The sequence below is a fragment of the Triplophysa dalaica genome, chromosome 20, assembly GCF_015846415.1.
Source record: "Triplophysa dalaica isolate WHDGS20190420 chromosome 20, ASM1584641v1, whole genome shotgun sequence".
NCBI classification, from domain to species: Eukaryota; Metazoa; Chordata; class Actinopteri; order Cypriniformes; family Nemacheilidae; genus Triplophysa; species Triplophysa dalaica.
Window position 1 is genome coordinate 3635013 of NC_079561.1, and position 19628 is coordinate 3654640.

The 19628-nt window shown below is 40.9% G+C and overlaps 1 protein-coding gene across 2 annotated transcripts in view; it reads left to right on the forward strand.

Annotated features, from left to right (window-relative positions):
• The window catches only part of casz1 (castor zinc finger 1), a 73006-nt gene that overhangs the window by 29506 nt on the left and 23872 nt on the right, over window positions 1-19628 (forward strand). For both annotated transcript variants that reach the window (XM_056733167.1, XM_056733168.1), the window contains exons 2-4: window positions 12127-12693; window positions 17514-18384; window positions 19119-19184. In XM_056733167.1, coding sequence (XP_056589145.1) covers window positions 12127-12693; window positions 17514-18384; window positions 19119-19184 — 1504 coding nt within the window. The remainder of the gene's footprint in view (window positions 1-12126; window positions 12694-17513; window positions 18385-19118; window positions 19185-19628) is intronic.

Below are 19628 nucleotides of genomic sequence, written 5' to 3' on the forward strand. Positions count from 1 at the left end.
GAAGCCCTCTGATGTCCCACCCTCCCCTACGTACCACCTTCTTCTGGCGCTTTGCATTTTGTTGTATTTGTATTAAAGCCCAACGCTGAGATGCATAACTTGATAAGCGGTGGTACTTTGCTCTCTCTTCTTTGTGTTCTTATCGTCCTTCCACTTCTCCCTTTGATCTCGCTATCATCTCCTGTCTGTTTGCCACCTGAGATGCTTTCTAGGACGACGCATTGTAAATGTAAAGCGGCGGGCCATCGATTCTGATGTAGACTGTCAACAAGATGAAAAACAGAAATGGTTGAAATAAAAGACCATCAAGAGGCATTGTACTGTAGGTAAACATTATTCAAGACAGTGGTTGGACAGCCCAAGCATCACATGCCCAGTGTTAATATTAGTTTGGTTGAGGAGAGTCAAAGCTGATCAGTGGGGAGAGCAGCTCCGTACGCCTCAGCCCGTGCCAGACTCTGCTTTTGGCTCTCGCTTTAGAGGATTGATGTCTGGAAGTCAGTGGGGGCCCCATTGTACCTTTATTACTCATCAGCTGGGTACCAAACTAATTTGATAAAGCGCCACTTAATACACCGAACACACACAGGTCCTGTGATCGTGGCTGGCACGGCATCAAGTGTGTCAGGACGCCCGGCAACAGACGGCCACGTCACTGCGAAACGGAGAGGGAGGGGCATACGTGGCACAGGTGGACATCATCATCATTTTTTGCTGTGTTTTAGATACACTGTTAAACTTTGCTCAAATTTTGCAGCAGGTTCGCCAGTAACTTACTGTAGATTTAATCGACAATTTTGTTTTAGACGTAAACTTACCTAGTTCTTATATTTTCTTTCATAAAACAAGACTTAATATCTCTGGTCACTTTTCTTGTTATGTAAATGTATCGTAATTTGAGAAGTTTTAAATAGAAAACACAACTAAAATGCTTAGGAAGAATGTCATGTTTGGCAGTGTAATGCCAGTAATGAGACCAGTCTCTTATTGCACATTTTGAATCTTGAATTTTGCACAAGTCGAAGTGTTTTAATTTTGATTTAAATAAAGTTAAATTCAAATTAAAAACAGTACTAATAGGAAAACATTAAGTAGCTATCGAATCTGCAGTAAGTTGGCAAAATTACAGCAAAGTTTCACAGTATAGGTACAGTAGGTGGAAAAAGAAACGAGAAATGATATCTACCGTAAATGTACCTAAATGCGTCCTATGTTGTGAAAGCAAAGAAAAAAAAGCAAACAGAGAAAGTTAATCTCTATTGTGTTATTTTATATTCTAAATAGAAATATTAATAATGTGAATTAATAAACAGTTTGTTTTCTAAAGTTTGCTTTCGTCACATGGACATATGTACGATATATGTGTCAACAACCCATATAAAAAAAGTTAAATTGTTAACTGTTACCTTTGCATGTAAAAGCATTTTAAAAAACGACCAAATAAAAATGTAATTAACTTGTGATTTTACTCTTAGTTACTTACATACTTGAAACAATGTTGTATCTCTCGTGACGAAGCAATAATATACATCACATTAAAATACTGTAAAATGATTGACAACGGCGATAGATGGAAGATAAACCTGTATACTGTAACAGTGACTGAAACAAAGACAGAGAGAGGAAGAGGTTGGTTTGATAATTACTAACTCTTGACTCAGGCAGTGAGCTACAGTCTATGTGTGTAGGCCCTGGTGCTCTGATAATGAAGGGTTACTGCTCCACATCTGACAGCGTTAATCTCACCATCGTCCTCGCCCGGTATTTACCCTGCTGGGGAGAGAGCGGCAAGCCCACCTGACAACACAGTTTACCCACAGAAAGACACAGAAGGCTCACACACACTGCACCAGGATCAGTTTCTGTCCTCTTCTCAAACACGACTCTGAAACTGAAAAAATGAAGGCGAACATGCGGGGAAAATACGTTTTTCTGTCTTTTCTCTTTCATCTCTTCATCCTCGCATTTGAAGTTTATGAAGTACTGTTTAAGCATTACAGAGGTGCAGACTGATGAATATGAATATGCATAGCGCCATATGGTTGCACTTGCTCTGGGACGATGCGTGTCCAGAAGGTAGGAGCATCTTAATGCATTATTCTCCCCTCATATGATCAGGCTCGTATTGCCGCAGCACACGGGCCGATTTAGGCTTTTGAACGATGTGGCCGATTAGCTGATGAGGAGAGCGAGTACCAGAGAGCGAGCGGTGATTGTGTTTTTTAAAGGTTCAAATGCAAAATCCCTGACACGGGCGTGATTAAAAGCGATATTTCTGACACATTAGGATGCACACAGGAAGTAACCTTCTCCAAAGCCTTCATTATTAGATGCATGACAAACCTGAATATTTATAAAATACGCTTTAATAATTGATAACAGCAATCTGCCACGGTAATTCATCAGATTTGCACTTCAACAGAGTATCCGTTTTCATTTTAAAATAATAATAAGTGGAATACTAATGTAGGTGAAATGCAAAATAGCAACCTGCGGTGCGGCACAAGCTATGGGCGCAGTTGTGCCTTTTTTAGTTCGCTGGAAAAACAACGGTGCGTTAATGACACTGCCCTCACCGCCCGTTTGGAACGCGTTATCGATGTCTGTGATCATTTGTGCACTGCTCGTTTTGTTGTGCAGTGAGCTGTTGTGCTGTTTACTTGTGTAGCTTCCGTTTGTGGTTACATCACATCTAAAAAATCAGGAAACCAGGCTGTTTTAGAGTAGAATATACAAGGTGCTGATGTGGTTTTATCAAAAGCATATTCTTTGTTTGAGTCAGTGTGCAATGCTTCCTTTTGTGTCCTTTGACAAAAATAGCACACACACATACAACTTTTGTAGAGCTGCTTTCTACTATCTCATGATGATTTAGAAAAAGCAGCCGCAGCTTTTTTTAAGACTATCCGGTTTGTTTTTTGCTTCTGTCTTTTTTCTTTTCTTTTTATATCAGGTTGAAATGTTTTTTGTTTTGAACTTACAAAGTTTGCAAGTTCCTGCTGAAAAGGCTAAAAGCACACGCCATTCTTGTATTTGTAGGAGTTTAAAAAGTCATGCACGCTAGAAACATCAACATGAAATAAATATATCCTGCAAGTAGGTTAAATGTACACCATTTTGACTCACTTCTCACTTTTATAGCTTATAGATTTTTTTCTGCATATTGAAAAAAATTGCAAAGTCATGAATGTACATAAATATAGGAAGTATAGGAATATAAAAAAATATACAGATTTTACTGTCTTTGCAATCACCACTCTTTTGTTAAGTATTTGAGCAGTGCTTGTCCTTTACTATCCGACCCAACTCAAAGTTTGTTTTGTAAAGAATTGATTTATTTCATCGGTCTTTAAAACTATGTCCAAACATTTATGCGCAATTTAGATTAAAAGTTCAAAGGTTATGTTTTTTACAAACAAAAATTCAATAAAACGTGTACAAACTTTTGACTGGAAGTGTGTATACATGACACAATGCATATCCATCAAAGATCTAAATTTGTATTGACAGTCAGACGTTTGCTTCACCCCAATACAATTTCAACTATATTATGTTAAACGGCCTCACTTCACTAAATAAAGCATCATTTTAATCTTTAAGATGTTTTGTTGTAGGGCACATGGATATTTATGCAGGTCCCCGAACTTGGAGAAGTTTAGGGAACACCTGCGAATTGTTCTTCTGTGCGTAAAATGGAATAAATAAAATGTCAGAGTCTGTGAAGCAGAGCAAATGTTTTAATGGTGGTCAGGGATCGAAGCTGTCAGCGGCGCTTCCTGTCTGGAAATGTAGTTTTTTGACTTAATGTCACCTCTGTTCCTCGTTCGAGGGAGATGTGTGTGTGGATCCAAATGTGTGATAAAACGCATGCGGAAATTGCTTCAGAATCATACAATGTCTCTGAGCTCTTTAAAACAAATTTAAAGGCTAACCTTGAAAATCAACTTAGCAAAAAAGTATAAAACCACTCTTTTCAACTCCCCACCCGGTTTTACCAATGACAAACCGTCTGTCAAACTGCCTTACCCAAGGTGCTTTGCTGCACGGTTTATTAATAATTTTTTTACAGCAAAGTGTATCAAAGCCTGTCAAAATGTCTTAAGCCTCTTGTTAAAGAAGTGCCACAACTCATTTCTCTTTAATGAAATTCATATGCTGGCGAGAGGGGGCACGTCTAAACATCTAAACAGGTCGCTTTTTAGGTTTCACACTGAGGTTATCTGAGAGGGCTTCACTTGATTGACGTTATCTAGCTTGACAGCGCTTCATATCAAGGTTAACCCGACGTCGCGAGGCCCGAGAGAAAGAGAGAGGGGCGGAGGAAAAGTCAGACCTCGTCCAGGTCTTGCTCCTCTCCGCTGCTCTTCAGCTCTCACACGGCAGGTGGAAGTTTCTGCACTCTTAATTGATAACTAATCGAGCAGCGTGTGCTGTGTTTCCCCTGGAGGACGGCCCTAATGTTGGCTTGGCTTACTCAGCAGAGCGGCTCCGGAACCACTAAATTAAATATATCCCTGCAGATAATGACTCTGAGTGACAGACTCCGGTCCGGGTGGCTCCGCCGGCCACCGACCTCTCTCGTCTCGCCCTCACGTTCCTTACAGCGCTCCTCTTCTGTGGCTGTTTGCTTCCCCCGTGCAAGGTGCTAACCACAGCTCCTCGTGACAAAAATACATCTCAAGCAGTTAATCTGTGCAGATAGGGCCGCAGTGCTCTTCAGCGGTGCCCTGCCTTACTTCCTGTTAAATTCTTCTCCTGCCACAGGTACGCACAACTGCCCTCAAACGCAGCAGTGCGGTCAATTAACCCCGTCGGCCGGGACCTCCTCAATCAAACTTTTACTAGTCGTAGCTTTAGTACTATTCATCGACTGTCTGAAGTAAACTGGACTTAAAGTGATAGTTCACCCAAAAATGAACCATTTTTCATATCAAACCTGTATGCCTTACTTTTTTTTGCAGAACAGAAAAGAAGATATTTTGATGAACGTTGGTAACCGAACCACCTGCTCTGGTTTTCTGTCCATACAATAGAAGTGAATGGGTGCCCGCACTGTTCGGTTACCAACATTCCTCAAAAGATCTTCTTTTGTGTTCTTTGAGAGAAAGAAATCCATACAGGTTTGAAATGGCAAGAGGATGAGTAGATGGAAATGTTTTTGTTTTTGGTGAACTATCCCTTTAAAACAGGAAAGATCTGATATCATTAGATTGCGCAAAGTGTCCGTAACTCAGACGTTTTCTACATATCTCATGTTCATCTTGACAACTTACAGAATAGTATCGCACCCTTCAGTATTTAGTTTGATCATATTTATAAAAGACTGATACAGCTGTATGATTTTTTCGGACCATGAGCAGACAGCATGTTTAACATTGTGAAGATTCAGAATAGATAAAAAAAACGTTGCAAATCCCCTTTAACAAAATATACACTTGTTGCTTTTTTAACAGTTAGCCAAAGGTTTTGTTTGCAAGGTACCAGTAAATGTCAGGTTGGACGATAACATTTAAGAGCGTTAGTAACAAGCAATAGGATATCCTATTGAACTTGATGTTAAATTGCTTATTAGTTATAGACGGACATATTTTCTGAGTAGAAAATATTCCTTTATCTGTGTTTTCGATCACAGGGATGTTTTGTTTTCATTGACTTAAATTATTCAAGATTTATAAAAACTAACTCACTTCTTGTCTAAATGGGTACTTCTGTCTAAATTGGCATTGTTGACGAGACCTTTAACACCCATTTAGTAAAAGATCCGACGCGTGAGACCACCCAACAGGTGATGAGATTTGGTTATGTTTTATTTTTAATCCTGTTCGCGCTGTAAGAATCAGATGTTGTTGTACAATAGGCCTGGTGCAACAATTGATGGTTGGAAAAAGGCCATGTCCCCACAGCGGCCTGGTCGAAACATGGTGCCAGCTGTGAAACAGACTTCCTGTACAATTTTAACAAGTGCGATTGTTGATCACGGCACGTGCGGAGCCATTCGTATCACCTCACCAGATGAAGGCTTTGCTTCTGTTAGAACAGCTCTCGGGTTAAACTTTTCCATCGACTTGAACCATCTCAGTGTGTCCTCGGGGGACATCTCAAACGCTTTGTCTTATAATTAGAAACCAGGGATGTATTTGTTCTCTGAAATAAAGGGTTGTGCCTGACTGTACCTTAAACAAAATATTTCCTTTTCCGTCTGTGTCAAAAAATGCATCTGCATTTTTTCCATTGTCCTCTGTGACAAGTATGTGCGTGCCTGATTTTCTGCACCGCCTGTTTGTTACCTGCAACGGGATGTAACAGAATTATTTTATGTGGCAGAAGGTTCCAGTCTGCTGGAAGAGAGCGAGACAGTCCAAGTAGGTCCTTCAAGGTCAACACAAAGACAGCATGCAACATGCAAGGTCACATCCCAGACTAAAAGCAATAAGTGCTTTATTGATGGGGAAAAAAACACACTGCAAGCTAGCAGATGTGCAACCGACTGATTAATAATAAAACAGATTTGAGCGAGTATGTGTGCGTGCGTGCGTGTTTATGTCCTCTGCATTCATATTTTGAGACATTTGCCTCTCCGAAAACTTTAAAGTCAGAAACAAAAAAACTCTTAAGCATAATTGTTTTGTCCGGATGTCTCCTCCACTAAAAAATTGATCCATGCATAGGAATCTGAAAAATCCATTAGACTCCATCAGAGAAAAAGGACAGAATGATGGAGTGTGTATGAGTATATGCAGTTTATAAAACCCCATCATAGTTTTGCCATTATTGCAAATGTCAGCTGACGTTATTTTCGGCTTCTTAATGCAACAGACTGGCTTTTAAACTTCAAACAGATACCTAAGCAGTGTCATATTACGTCTCTAAGACCAAAAGCAAAACTATTAAAATAAGTACCACTGAGCATTGATTCCCAGCCAGAGGTACTTAAGATTTTGATAGCTAAGATTTAAGGAAACAAGATAATGCGTGTAATATGTGAGTTATACTGTATATATCAGTGTAAATGTTTTTAAGAATAAATATGTATGCCTGTTTAATGTGTAAATTATTTGTATTAAAATACAAATAATAGTAATAATTTTTATCAATAATATTTGTATATTTTGTCTTTTTTAAACGGGATACACAAGCAGTTAGAAAATTGTTATGTGGTCATTTTGAAGCACTTTTTTAACCAGCTCTACCAGTTTATTGGTTTTTTGTAGCCCTATTTACCCTCATTTACACTGCAAAACCCAACCCCGTGAGCTCAACAAACCTGTTTCAAACCTCAAATAAACAAAGAAAATTCCATATTTCACCCTGTAATTGTCTTTCTGAGAACATCCCCTTATAGACGTTTCTCTCTATTCTCCACACCGGCCTCTCTTTCCATCTCTTCCCACTTTAAACAGCAGTCGGGAATGGCATTGTTTTTAATCATCAGAACCCAGAAATTATTATTATCGCCTCTGACGCGGCAATTAAAACTTCAGGTCAGAGGCACAACGAGCGGTGATCAGCAGCGAAGCTGAGAAGTTTTAATTAGACGATCAGAACCATTAATGCACAAAAAAAGGTGTGCGCTGGGAAATTAACGTGAACGTCTTAATCAGGGTTACCGACTCCGAAGAGGAGTCAAGTGAACAGAGAGCAAAAAACAAATCATTTCCGCACCACTGGGACAAAACTCAATTAAATATGCATGCAGAAAATGGAAATTTAGAGCATCAGCACAGACCGGCGAAAAAAATACGGCGAATTCTGTAGACGGGGGTCGCGGACCTGCTTATTGTTATTCTTGTGTAATAAAACCAAAAGAGAGGCCAGATGCTGGGGGGCGAGGGTGTGCGGAGAACGGGGCTGTCGCTGACTTTCCGCTCCCCTTCCCTCGGAGCGATGGGGATACAAACTCCTTCCTGCGAGCCGTAAATTAGCAAAATAAAAACAGAAGGATTATTTCGGTGCTGGTGTGCGTCCGAGCATTTGTAGGTGAGCGAGTGCGCACGTGGGTCTTCAGCTCAACACCTGGAACGTAAAGTGTTCCATACCGGCTCACTTAATCTGCCAAAACACAACGCATTTTAATATCAGAATAAAGCCTAAATGGTCCGACAGGAAGATAATAAAAATCCAATTTTGACAAGTTACATTTAAAACAGCTCTGTATTGTCGGATGATTTTTACATTTTAACTGTATGATGAGCTAGTAGGAAAACTGATGCCAAGATCTCCCAAGTGATCCGGGTCCCAAAAGACCTCCAATGAGCCGTTTGTTTTCTTAGCATTAGTCAACATGATTTTAGTCTGATTTACATACTGCAAGGACTCAAAAGAGCAAACATCTGAGCAAGAGCTAAAAGAGATGCCAGGTGTATGTCATATCCTTGCTTTACTATGTATACTCTTCCTGTCAGAGAGAAGAGAGAGAGAAGAGAGAACAGGACACGCCAATCTAAGCAGTCATTAACCGGCACTTCCTCACTCTGGTGGGCTGATTGCAGTCAACGCACGTTCACACAAATAATGCACTTCCAACGGCATTATTAGGATTTGAAACACCACTTGATTGGGCATGATATCATTCCGCCACATAAACAGACGCTCCGCATTAAGCAAGACACGGAGAGCCGCCTTCGAGGGAGCTTCTCTGTCATGTCCGGCGTCCTCCACCTCGATGTTCTGAAATGAAACAGGGCCTGCGAGGCCTTTGATGTGCAGGCAGATAAAAAGGAAAAACCTCTCGCGCTCTTATTGTCCAATGTGTTTGGAATAGTTTCTTGGCTTTTTCGCGACGCTTTTCACCATGTACGGTAAAAGCATCACAATGGTTTCAGCTCGGCGCTGTTTCCAGTAAAAATATTGTCAGCGTTATAATAAACAGGTCCTCTGAAAGGAAAACAAGTGCTTTTTATGATCGTCCCCGGCGTTCGTTCAGGGTTAAGCAGAATAATGCTGCCACTGAAAAATGTTCAGATACATCAAGCCGTCGAGGTTTGCTGCCGTTACACCTATTTTTCTCAACATGAGCGTCTTGCCCCGGAGCAGAGGGGGGGGGGCTCCCAGAGGAGTGGCTGTTCTTTTTTATCTGTGTTGCTGATTTTATCGCACTACACGCTATCGTGGACACAAACGACTTGGAGTAAACAGCAGCGTTACCATAGCGATCCCCATTGTCCACCAGTGCAGGCATATCTATTGCAGGAAGCGCATTTAATGCAGCAGCTTGTAACTGGTGTACCGTGATCTTTTCAGCTCAGGAGCGTCTCATTAGTGCCTTGATCCCCTCTCACTTAAAACTTCAGCTGTGGACGGTGAAAAGGCATTTTTTACTCAACCTCATGCCTTTTAAAGATGATAATTAAAAAAATATTTATCAAAACATGCCATCTTTACAATTGAAGTTCATCGAATCACATTAAAGTAAACCAGCGATGAACGGTTTAACTTCCAATTTAACTTCCTGTCTGTGTTGTAATATAACAATTTATATTAACATTAATTGATATTAATATTTTATTGTATATCCACTGTATTAAATACAATTTTAACTACTCAACAGTAATTGATTCTTTGCGGTGGTCTACCGGAAGTTTGGACTACGTATCGTTTCTTTATGTTTCTCCCGCTAAAACAAACGTCTACAGTATAAATATTCCCTTCGGGTGAACTGTCCATCACACGTTATCACTTTGTCACGCAAAACAAACTTGATCATTTTCATGTGATCTATTTCTTTAAAGGTTTGTGTATATAAACACAGACAAAACGAATATTCTGTATACCAGACCACAGGATTGCAATACTATCATTATTACAGTTCGTTTCGCATGGCCGATCTTTATATAGTTACAGTAGGTAACAGGCGAATGATGTTTTATTTACAATTTTTGCACGCATTTGGAGCTTTGCAAGTGTTCATTTCGGTCACTGACTGTTGAGCATGGGGTGTTAGGGAAAACGCACATAAATTGTGGGTAATGGAAAGAGATCGCTTCTCAGGGGTCATTTCCTACAAGGAAAAGCGAGATTGCAATGCAAAGGAAATCAGTAGTTAAAGAATGAAATACTGAGCAGTGTAAACAGTAAATGACCTTTACTGTTACGCCCAAATGACCTCAATCTTCCTTTGGAGGTGTTCTGAAAAAATACTTCAGAATTTATGTTTCCACTTCCTAATAGTTTTAGCAGCTGATATTTTTCTCCTCTTTAAAATTGCCGTCCTCAACCGGGTGACCTCTTCAACCCGGCCTCGCAATTGTCTGAGGTAAAAACGTACACTTGAGATGCGTATAGGTCGGAGCTGTGCAGCGTGCATAATTCCTCAGCTCATTGTTTCAGGGAGGAAGTGTTGAGGGTAAATACAGTAACTGAGAAAGCATGTGCAGGGGCTGCGGGGTGCACTTGATGTCACCGGTTAACCTTGAGCACCACTTGACTGTGTGAGAAAAATACATTTCCAAGGCTCATTACACAGAAAAGACGATAATACCACAATACTATAACTGCCAACAATGCAAAACGTGGGCTATTTTGCAGTGAATTCGCACCGAGCAGACAAACAGCTTTTGCATTGACAGAAATAGCTCATCTCAATGCAGCGTCTAACTATCAGCTAAAGCGTTCAACAGACCGTTATACATCCTGCAGGTTTCCCATTTTTTATTTACTGCATGATAAACATCTCACGTTACGAGCGCGCTTGATTTTGAGCCTGGAAAACCTATTAAAAGTGAACTTCGCTAAATCTTTGGATCAGATTTGTGGAGAAAGGGCGACTTCGCAGCGGGAGAAATTCTGCCCTTAAATAGGCATCTCTGAATATGGACGAACCCAGAACAGCTGCGGGGAGGTGGGGTGGGGCGTGACACTGGGTTGATCTTAAAGATAGCACATTGGGGTGAAATAGCACACGAGAAGGCCCACACAGAATCATGTTTTTTTTTATTTCGCTTTCGTGTATCAATACCAATCGACCCTCATCTCCATTAAAACACTTTAAGTGTGTCTAAATCAGTTTTTGAGGAAAATACAAACTTCCTGCAGACTGGATTTTGTCTAGGCCTGTCTATTCAAAGCTTTCATTGCATATTGCAAAAAAGTCTGTTTTATCACTTAGTAGCGAGTAAAATAGGCTATTATGTCTTACTTGTAAAGAACTGATCACTTTCAGCTGTTGTAAAACGAGAAAAGCTTGTTTTGGTTTAAATCTGTTGGTATAGTGGTCTGACGGGGACTTTAAGTGGAAGCCATGGGGAAGTCACATAAGGTTACGTTGATGTCTGGTTTATCTCTTTCATGGTTTCTGTCCTCTCTTGTTTGCTTTCAGATGCAGTTTCTCTGAGTTGTTGTTCGTCAGCTGTCAGGATTTAGCTTGAGCAGGGATCCCATTGGCTACTGCATGGGCCTCTTTAGATGAAGAGACTTTAGGTTTCTTTTGTGCTGTCATGTTCTTCTAGATCTGAAGTCAGAAAAGTCTTCGTCTCCCATTTTTGGGGTTGTAATCATCATATTGTAGCTTGAATAGCTTGGTTTTGTTTGGCCACGCATTGACACTTCAGATCATCTTGTGTTGACACATTGAATTGTTATAGCGAGATATGAAAGCGCAGTGCCATTCACAAGATGTGAACTGATAACAGAATTTTCTTTTGTTGGTACAAAGAATGCTTCATTTTTCAAGATGTTTAATCGTTCAAATATAACATCACTTTGTTAATTTATGAAGTATTGTCCCACTTTTTTGTCCTTACATCCCAGTTTGTATCGATGGCATTCAGCCTGGATTCTAGATGCTATTTATTAGCTCTTTGCCTTTTTCTCACACTTTCACATACAGGGTGTGACATCTGCAACTTATAAATATGCATGTAACTTTGTTCTTTCAACTCTTTATTGTTGTAGAAAAGGCGTGCCATGTGAAGTATTTTATAGTCGCAAACAAGTTTTACGTTTTAAATTAAACATGTTCCTCATTTTTGATGAGATGAATTGTGGTTTGCGTGTGGTATTCAAAGGTGGCACAACCATTGTTGTTGCCTGTTCCGTCATTACCTCAGAACTACTCCCATTAATCTACCCTAAAATTTTCTGAACTGACATTTACATCAAAATGATTGTTTTCTCTTTCTCCGTCAACAGCTGAGAGGAGTTTATGCACTGAAAAGACCTCAGGAAAATCCAAGATGGCCGCCAAAAGGAAGGGTGGCCTAAAGTTGAACGCTATCTGTGCCAAGCTTAGCCGGCAGGTGGTGTACGACGGCAGTTCCCAAAATGCTGAAGGAGATTCAGACCTAGTGGACAACAGCGAGCGGGGCAGCCTGCACTATGATGAAGGCGACAGGCCTGAAAACGACTTCTCAGATGATCTGACTCTGGGCCAGAGCTTGGAGGAGGACCAGAAACGGCGTGAGGCCATCGAGAAGTGGGTGAACGGCGAGTACGCTGACGATCCGCAGTCCCTAGATGGGGTTGTACACAGGGGACTCAAACCCAATGGAGGCGACGGTCCACCTGATGGTGTCTACATGGTGCAACCCAAAGGCTGCAGTGACGATGAAGACAACACAGAAGAAGCAGAGACCATGCCCGGGTCCCATGAGGGCAGTTATCATGAGGACAGGGATTCAGTGGGCAGCCCGCAAAAAGACGACAGCTTCCAGCCCACCAGTGACGCTCCCCCTCGACAGGCTCCCTTTGCTTCACCAGGTATAATCTCTCTCTCTTTTACTTTATCCAAGACAAAGTGTGCAAGAAAGATAACATCTCTATTGTCAGCTCAGCGCTGTCTAGTCATACTGTACCGGGGCTTTTTGACAGGAATTAAAAGCCACATAGCTGTGGAAGCATTTTCAAAAATAGAATCTTTCTCCTCCATAGAACCAACAAACAAAAGTTAAAATAGCACAAAATATCATTCGCTTTATGTATCAAAGGGACCATGTGTGTTGATAGACCAGTTAGGCAACATATTACAATCAAACTTTTTTAATAAGCTCTCGAAACCACCACCCAAACCGATTTCATGCTAACCGGCTTTGCACGACTCGAGTTCAGTTCAAGAGATTATATTCTCTGAATGCTTTAGATTCAGGTTAAATAAAGTCTCAAGTACATAAGAAGCCCATCTAACACACTCGGCCTAGAATCAGTTTTGCGCAGGTTTGTACGTGATGTTTCACACTGTGGTTTACCTTGGCGAGAGGTGAGGATATTTAATGCAAGCTCTTTAAATCAACATGTTAAAAAACAAACACTGCATTTTCTTCTGAATTTGCTACTTGATCGTGTTGATAACACAGCATGCACATTGTCACTTTTCAAAAAGTGATAAACAAATGTGCAGAAACCATCACAATCCCCACCGTAAAAACTTGAACTTTCACCAAACAAAGGTGTGCAACAAACAACTTGACAAACTATGGTAGATAAGAAAAGGAGATAAGACGTTTCACTTTAGGTGAAAGTAGCTTTTTGGCAAATACTCTAGCTGTCGAAATCAGGTTAGTGTTGGTTTACTTTTCTTTTTTCTCTCTTTCAGTCTTTTTATTGCTACACATTTTCTTTTTTCATTCTCATGGTTGAAGCACCACACGGACATCACAGAAGTGGGGCTTCTGAGAAAAACTGTGCATTTTCCGGCAAACGCGAGTGCTTTGTGGTTTTAATTAGTCATTTTGTGTTTATTTCATGGTCATAAACATCTGTCTATAAATATGTGTTTGTGTCAAGAAACAAGCTGCAACTTTGCTTCCCCCTGGTTGCTTTGCGTCTCAAATGAAGAAAAGGTTTGAAGACTGCAGCGAACAGACATTAGTCACCACTCCTGTCTTGAGTTGTTTTTCCCCTCCTCTCTCGCTTTGTTGATTGTAACTAGGGCATCTATGCTGCCATGTTACTGCGCGCGGCTCACAATTAAAATATTTTTTCTTCCCTCGCGCTGCTGTCTTTCAAAGGCTGATGCAGAGCGCACATAATTATGCATATAAACATAGTGGCTTAATTATCTCTCACAACATCAGTGACAATGTAATTAACAAACATCGCAAGATCAATGAGAGAAACTGCGACCTTCAAAACATTTAACTCCTCACATCAGGGGACTGAGCAGAATCGCTATCAGCATAAAATCACAGAACGCGTTTCCCGAAGACTGATGCGCCTCGTTCGTCTCAAACCCGCTTGACGATTGATCGCACAAAAAATAACGCGGAAAAGACTACAGCTGGTCGTTTCAGTCTTGATTAGGTTTTTTAGACCAATTAAGTTCAAGTTTGAAACAAATAGTTTAATAGTTCAAATTAAAAAAAATTATATAATTATATACTACAGAGGTTCTTTGGTGTGACCGAGTTGCTATATAGCAACGTATGTTTCTTCAGCAGTCCTATATAGCACCTCAATCATATTATACTATATACTATACTATAGTCATAATATTACTATAGCACCATTTTTTAGAGCGTAATAAAATGGTTTGAACGTTATTAGATATTCTGTCAGCTGTCTTGATTCGTTCATAAACTCATAAACTCTGAAGTCTGACTGGATGAGCCTCAATCGAATGCTGTAAAATGACCAAACACACACCATACCTAATCTATTATTGAGACAATCTGTAGTCCGATTTTAATCCAATTTAAACGTGTATTTTGAAAGCACGACTTTAAAAGTGATCAGTAACTTGTAAAAGTGTTCTCAATGAGCCCTAAACAGGTCCATATAGATTCCTGCCTATCAACCCCTTGATGAAGACAGAATCTGCCTGTCTCTGATGGCCATGTTTGGTCAGCCCAGAAGAGATATAATCCCCATTTGTTATCACATCACTGAGGAAAAAATGTACCTTAATTGCCTCAAACATAGACAAGGGCTTCGTCACAGACTGGAATTTGCCTGCGTGAAGTGGCGAGATTAGGAGCACTTCTTTTTTCTACTCTCCTGTGACATCAGGAAGAGAGGGAGCTGGGAGTTCAGCCAGCCAAATCGTACCTTTCCCCCAAAGCCGTGGCTTTTCAACCACATGCACATGACATCATTTGGAGCGTGTGAGATAAGGATGAGGGGGAAAACTCATTTACATGCTGTTTTAAAAGGTTATCTCCTCTTAGGTCCTGGCATAATGTGTGCAGTTTGAGTCCAACCATTCTCCTGACACTGATAGTCTATTAAACGCGTACAGAGCCGCCCACTAGCATGCTAGACGTCTCGTACTGTCTACTGTTACTACCTGCTACTACTATTACTACTGCTATTAGTGTTTCTGTCTGGAGACCAAACAGCATTGTGTCACGTCAACAACTGTCACCACGTTTCAGAGTTAAAAGGACGGTTCTCCCCCAAAATAACCGCTTGTGACGGACGGTTTACCTAAAAGATAACATTGTGCAATCGTCTCAAATCTGTACTTTTTAAAATGGCTTTTTTTACTGAATTTCTGCCCTAATCCGGTCCCTATCTGCTTGTATAGAAAATACTCATTTGGATGTTCTTCCAGTCACTACTTCGATAGCCCACAAAAAAATTCAGTTTTATAATAACATGACGATGACAGAATGTTTCTTTTGGGTGAACCGACTCTTTAACTGCAACATGAAGGCAACGGCGATGACATCTTGCAGATGCCCTTTGACATTAATAATAATGCTAATGATAGCACATTAACGCTTACTAATGAAATGGGGCATTTCTGTCAGAAAATAAAGGGAGTTTCCCAATTGTTTGAAGGAAGGTATAGTGGAATAAGTCCAATTGCCCAAAAGCAGAAGCGTCTTTGATTGCTGCCCTTGGAAAGTGTTCAGGGACGGAGATTAAAGAGCTTGTTTTGACTTCAAAACCGTGTACGATCTCATGACCTGACAAAACCCCTCGAAGCAGTCATGACCTTTACAAAGTTACAGTCACTGGATGTCAAATTTATGGCTGAAGTCTTGCACCGCTAAGCTGAAGTTTAAAGACATGGAGCATCAAATGTCCCTCATTGAGTTGGTATAAATAGCACATCATTTTTCAGTCTTTGGAACGTTTTCCCATAAAAAAATATTTTTATATACTTAAAATAGCACAATATGATACACTACAGTGTCCCATAAAGACTTTACAAATCTCCTGTTTAGACATTTTATATGATTTTTAAATCATTTTTGTTCATTAATATGTCTATTTAATGTTCATGTAGTGTTAATGGTACAGGAGTAATATTAAACCCTGTTCATTGATAGTTTCAGAACGGACTTGTTCAACACGAAACAGTACAGAAGTGAGAAAGTGAGTTAATTCGAGAGGTGACGGGAAGCTCTAACCTTTCAGTGTCTGATGAAACAATGTTCTTAAACATTGATGATAATATCATGCAAAGCGTTGGGAATTTCCTCTCAAATACCTGTTACATTTCTCTTAAAAAATTCATGCGCCTTCGATCTCGGGGATCGCCTTTCATAAAGATGTGGCACGGAGAGGACTAGCCCCAGTGCTGCAATGGAAATTTGGGGATTATTTTACATGCTGAGAAGTAGATGTGAAAAGCACGGACGAGAGACCGATTTAGCAATAACATAGAAATATGAGACCAAAGCTGAAATATTTTAGTATTAATTACTACCACTGTGGCTAATGTTACCTCTAACCATCTCGTTTGGCCAGCGATGAAAAAAGCCAATTAAATAAATGGAGAAAAAGTCTGAAACGGGGCTGGGGTCCTGCCAGGGGTTGAAGGAATTTATCTGACACCTCTGTCCAAAGTTTGTCATCCAGAATGGTGTTCTTGTACCAGGGTAGCTTTCATAACAGACAAACTGAGACGAGATGAGATTTTTTACATTCATGCGGTGTGGTAAACACCATATCGAAGCCAAGAACTAAGAGCGCCGGTGCCATAGGGGTTTGTGCGCCTCTTGCTCGTACACACAGAGAACCCAAACTGTGAGGAGCAGTAATTTGGTTTTTAATAAGGGCTGGTTAAGCAGCGAGTAGAGCAGTTTTCATGCTTTTAACCCAAGTCCTCTCATTTAGCATCTTCCTGACCTCTCTCTCCCCAGACTTGAATGAAAGTTAATGGTGCAGAATACGTCTCGTGATAATGCAATTAAACTGCATCTTTAATGCGTTTCGTCCTTCTTGCGGGGAAGATAATTTGACTTTTCAGGCACTTCTAGCATCTTTTTGAGTTTTTGTTTTGTTGACGTGGTTGACTTCTATATGAATGGTGAAAGTCACTATTTAAAATTGGACTTAACCGAGGAAAATTCTTATGAAATTTCAAAATAAAAATCTTTGACACTTGAAAATAAATAGAAAAACAAAAAATTATTAAATAAATAGTTAGTAAAATATAGCATGGTATTATAAGTATTATACTATAAGTATATGAATAATAAAAGTAAAATTTGAAATTATTTTCTAAACAGAAAATAGAAAATTATTTTTGTTGTTTTATTTAATTATGTATATATTTTCATCAAAGAGAAAACATATACAGTACATATATCTCTACATAAATTAGCTTCTGTTTTTTGTCTTGTTCTTTGTAGGGGAGGCCTTTGCCCTGCAGGACTATGCCGCCAACACCATGACTGAGTTCCTACACATGTTTGGCTATGATGATCAGCAGGTTCGAGATGAGCTGGCCAAGAAGATCAGCTTTGAGAAGCTGAAAGCAGCTACCTCAGACCCATCCTCCCTGAGCAGCGAGGAGGCCACTCGTCGAGCTCGCTTCTCCAAGTACGAGGAGTACATCCGTAAGCTAAAGGCCGGAGAGACTCTACCCTGGCCCGTGCACAGCAAACCCGAAGAGCCCAACTCCAAAATGTCACAGGAGAAGAGCGCCAACCTCATCCAGCCAGCGCTCTCGGTAACAGAGGGGCAGATTTTTCCACCTGGAATGAACCACAAGCAAAGCTCCCTTACCGCTCCCCCGACCACCCCCTCACACATCCAGAACCTTGCAACCCGGGCTTCCAAGTACGATTTTTTCATCCAGAAGCTGAAGATGGGTGAGAGTCTTAAACAGCAGAACGGCAACTCCTACAAGCGGCCCTCCAAGTACGACCTGGAGAATGTCAAATTCCTGCACCTCTTTAAACCAGGAGAGGGCAACCCGGACATGGGCGGGGCTATCGCATTTAAGACTGGCAAAGTTGGCAGGCCGTCAAAATATGATGTGCGAAACATCCAGAAGCTCATGCCAGGGAAGGTTGACCCTCCGATGATGCCAGGCGTGCTCCCAGCTACAGCGGGGACTCCGGGCACGCCAGTCATCAACACAGCTACCCCCGCCGGGGTCGTGGGCACTCCTGGGTTGCCGGTAGACCAGGCGGGCCACCTGGGCTTTGGCACAGATTACATGAAGTCCAGCTTCTCCAAGACTGACTCAATCACAACTGGAACCGTCTCCTCAGTCAAGTAAGACAATCCACAGAGCATAAACTGTTAACTTCAGGAGACTGTTGTGAGGTTTGATGGCTATGGCATGTGCTTTTGAGTCATAATGTATTTTGTAGGGAAGTTTGCACTCTCGCCAGGTCATGGCAAGAACCTTGAAACTGTTATTAGGTGGTCCCTAAGCTAACCAAAGCAGGCATTGTGGCCATGTGCAAGCACACTCACACACACATAGTGATTTGTTGTCAGATCCAGCCCTTAAGAGGCAGATTAACCTCAGGTCATCTCCAGCATGGAGCTGCTCAGGTTAAAGCCACAGAACTGCCGCCACCTGGTATACAAAGATGCCTCACAATGTTTATTCAATGAAATTTTGACTGTAACAAATTCTCTCAATGTAGTCAAACTCAATGTCTTACAACCCAGTCATCCCTCATGCAAGGGCAAATCAAACAAAATGAAAGACCCTAACCCCTCATCTTTGCAATTGTTCACTCTCCCAAAACATACATGAATAATTTATGCATTCAGAAACTTTTTCCCCATCTCTGCTTTCATTGTTTGGAGGCTATGCATCAAAGTGCATGTACCTCCTTGATTCATTCTCCAACCACACTGCCTCTACGTCAAGGAAATGTATATTGATAGTCCAAACTTTGAAATGACTCATAAGTAAACACTGTGTCAGTTTGTTTTTATTACAGATGGGACACATACCATTAATCCTTTCATTTTTTTTCTGTACGCTCTGATAGGAATGGCCTTCCTGTGGAGAAGCCCGCGCCTGAGGACATCAACGTGTACCAGAAATATATCGCCAGGTATGCAGATCCTTCCCCTCACAAAACTTCACCACAACATCCTTTAATTGAGGACATATTTTACGCTTTAATAAAGTAGGACGGAGATTTGCGAAAATACGTTTTCCGCGCAGGCGATAAATTACGCGTAAGCACGGCAGCTTTATGGACTAAGGAAAATTAATTGAATTAAGGGCTGGAAAGCGAGTCATTTTTTTGGCGGTGTCACATTCGCTGCCAATGCAAACGCTCCGTGTGTACAGAGACGCCCCGCTCCGTAAAATCTTGAGCAAACAGCAAGAAATGTTTGTGAAAACACTCGACACGTTTGGGGACACACGGTCACAGCGAGAATTGTGCGTTTCTAGCCGAGCTCGTGAGCCATCGGGCATGTCTTCACAGATAGTTGAAGCTTTCATTTCTAATATCTACATTTCAAATGAAGATACTGAATCAACTAAATGA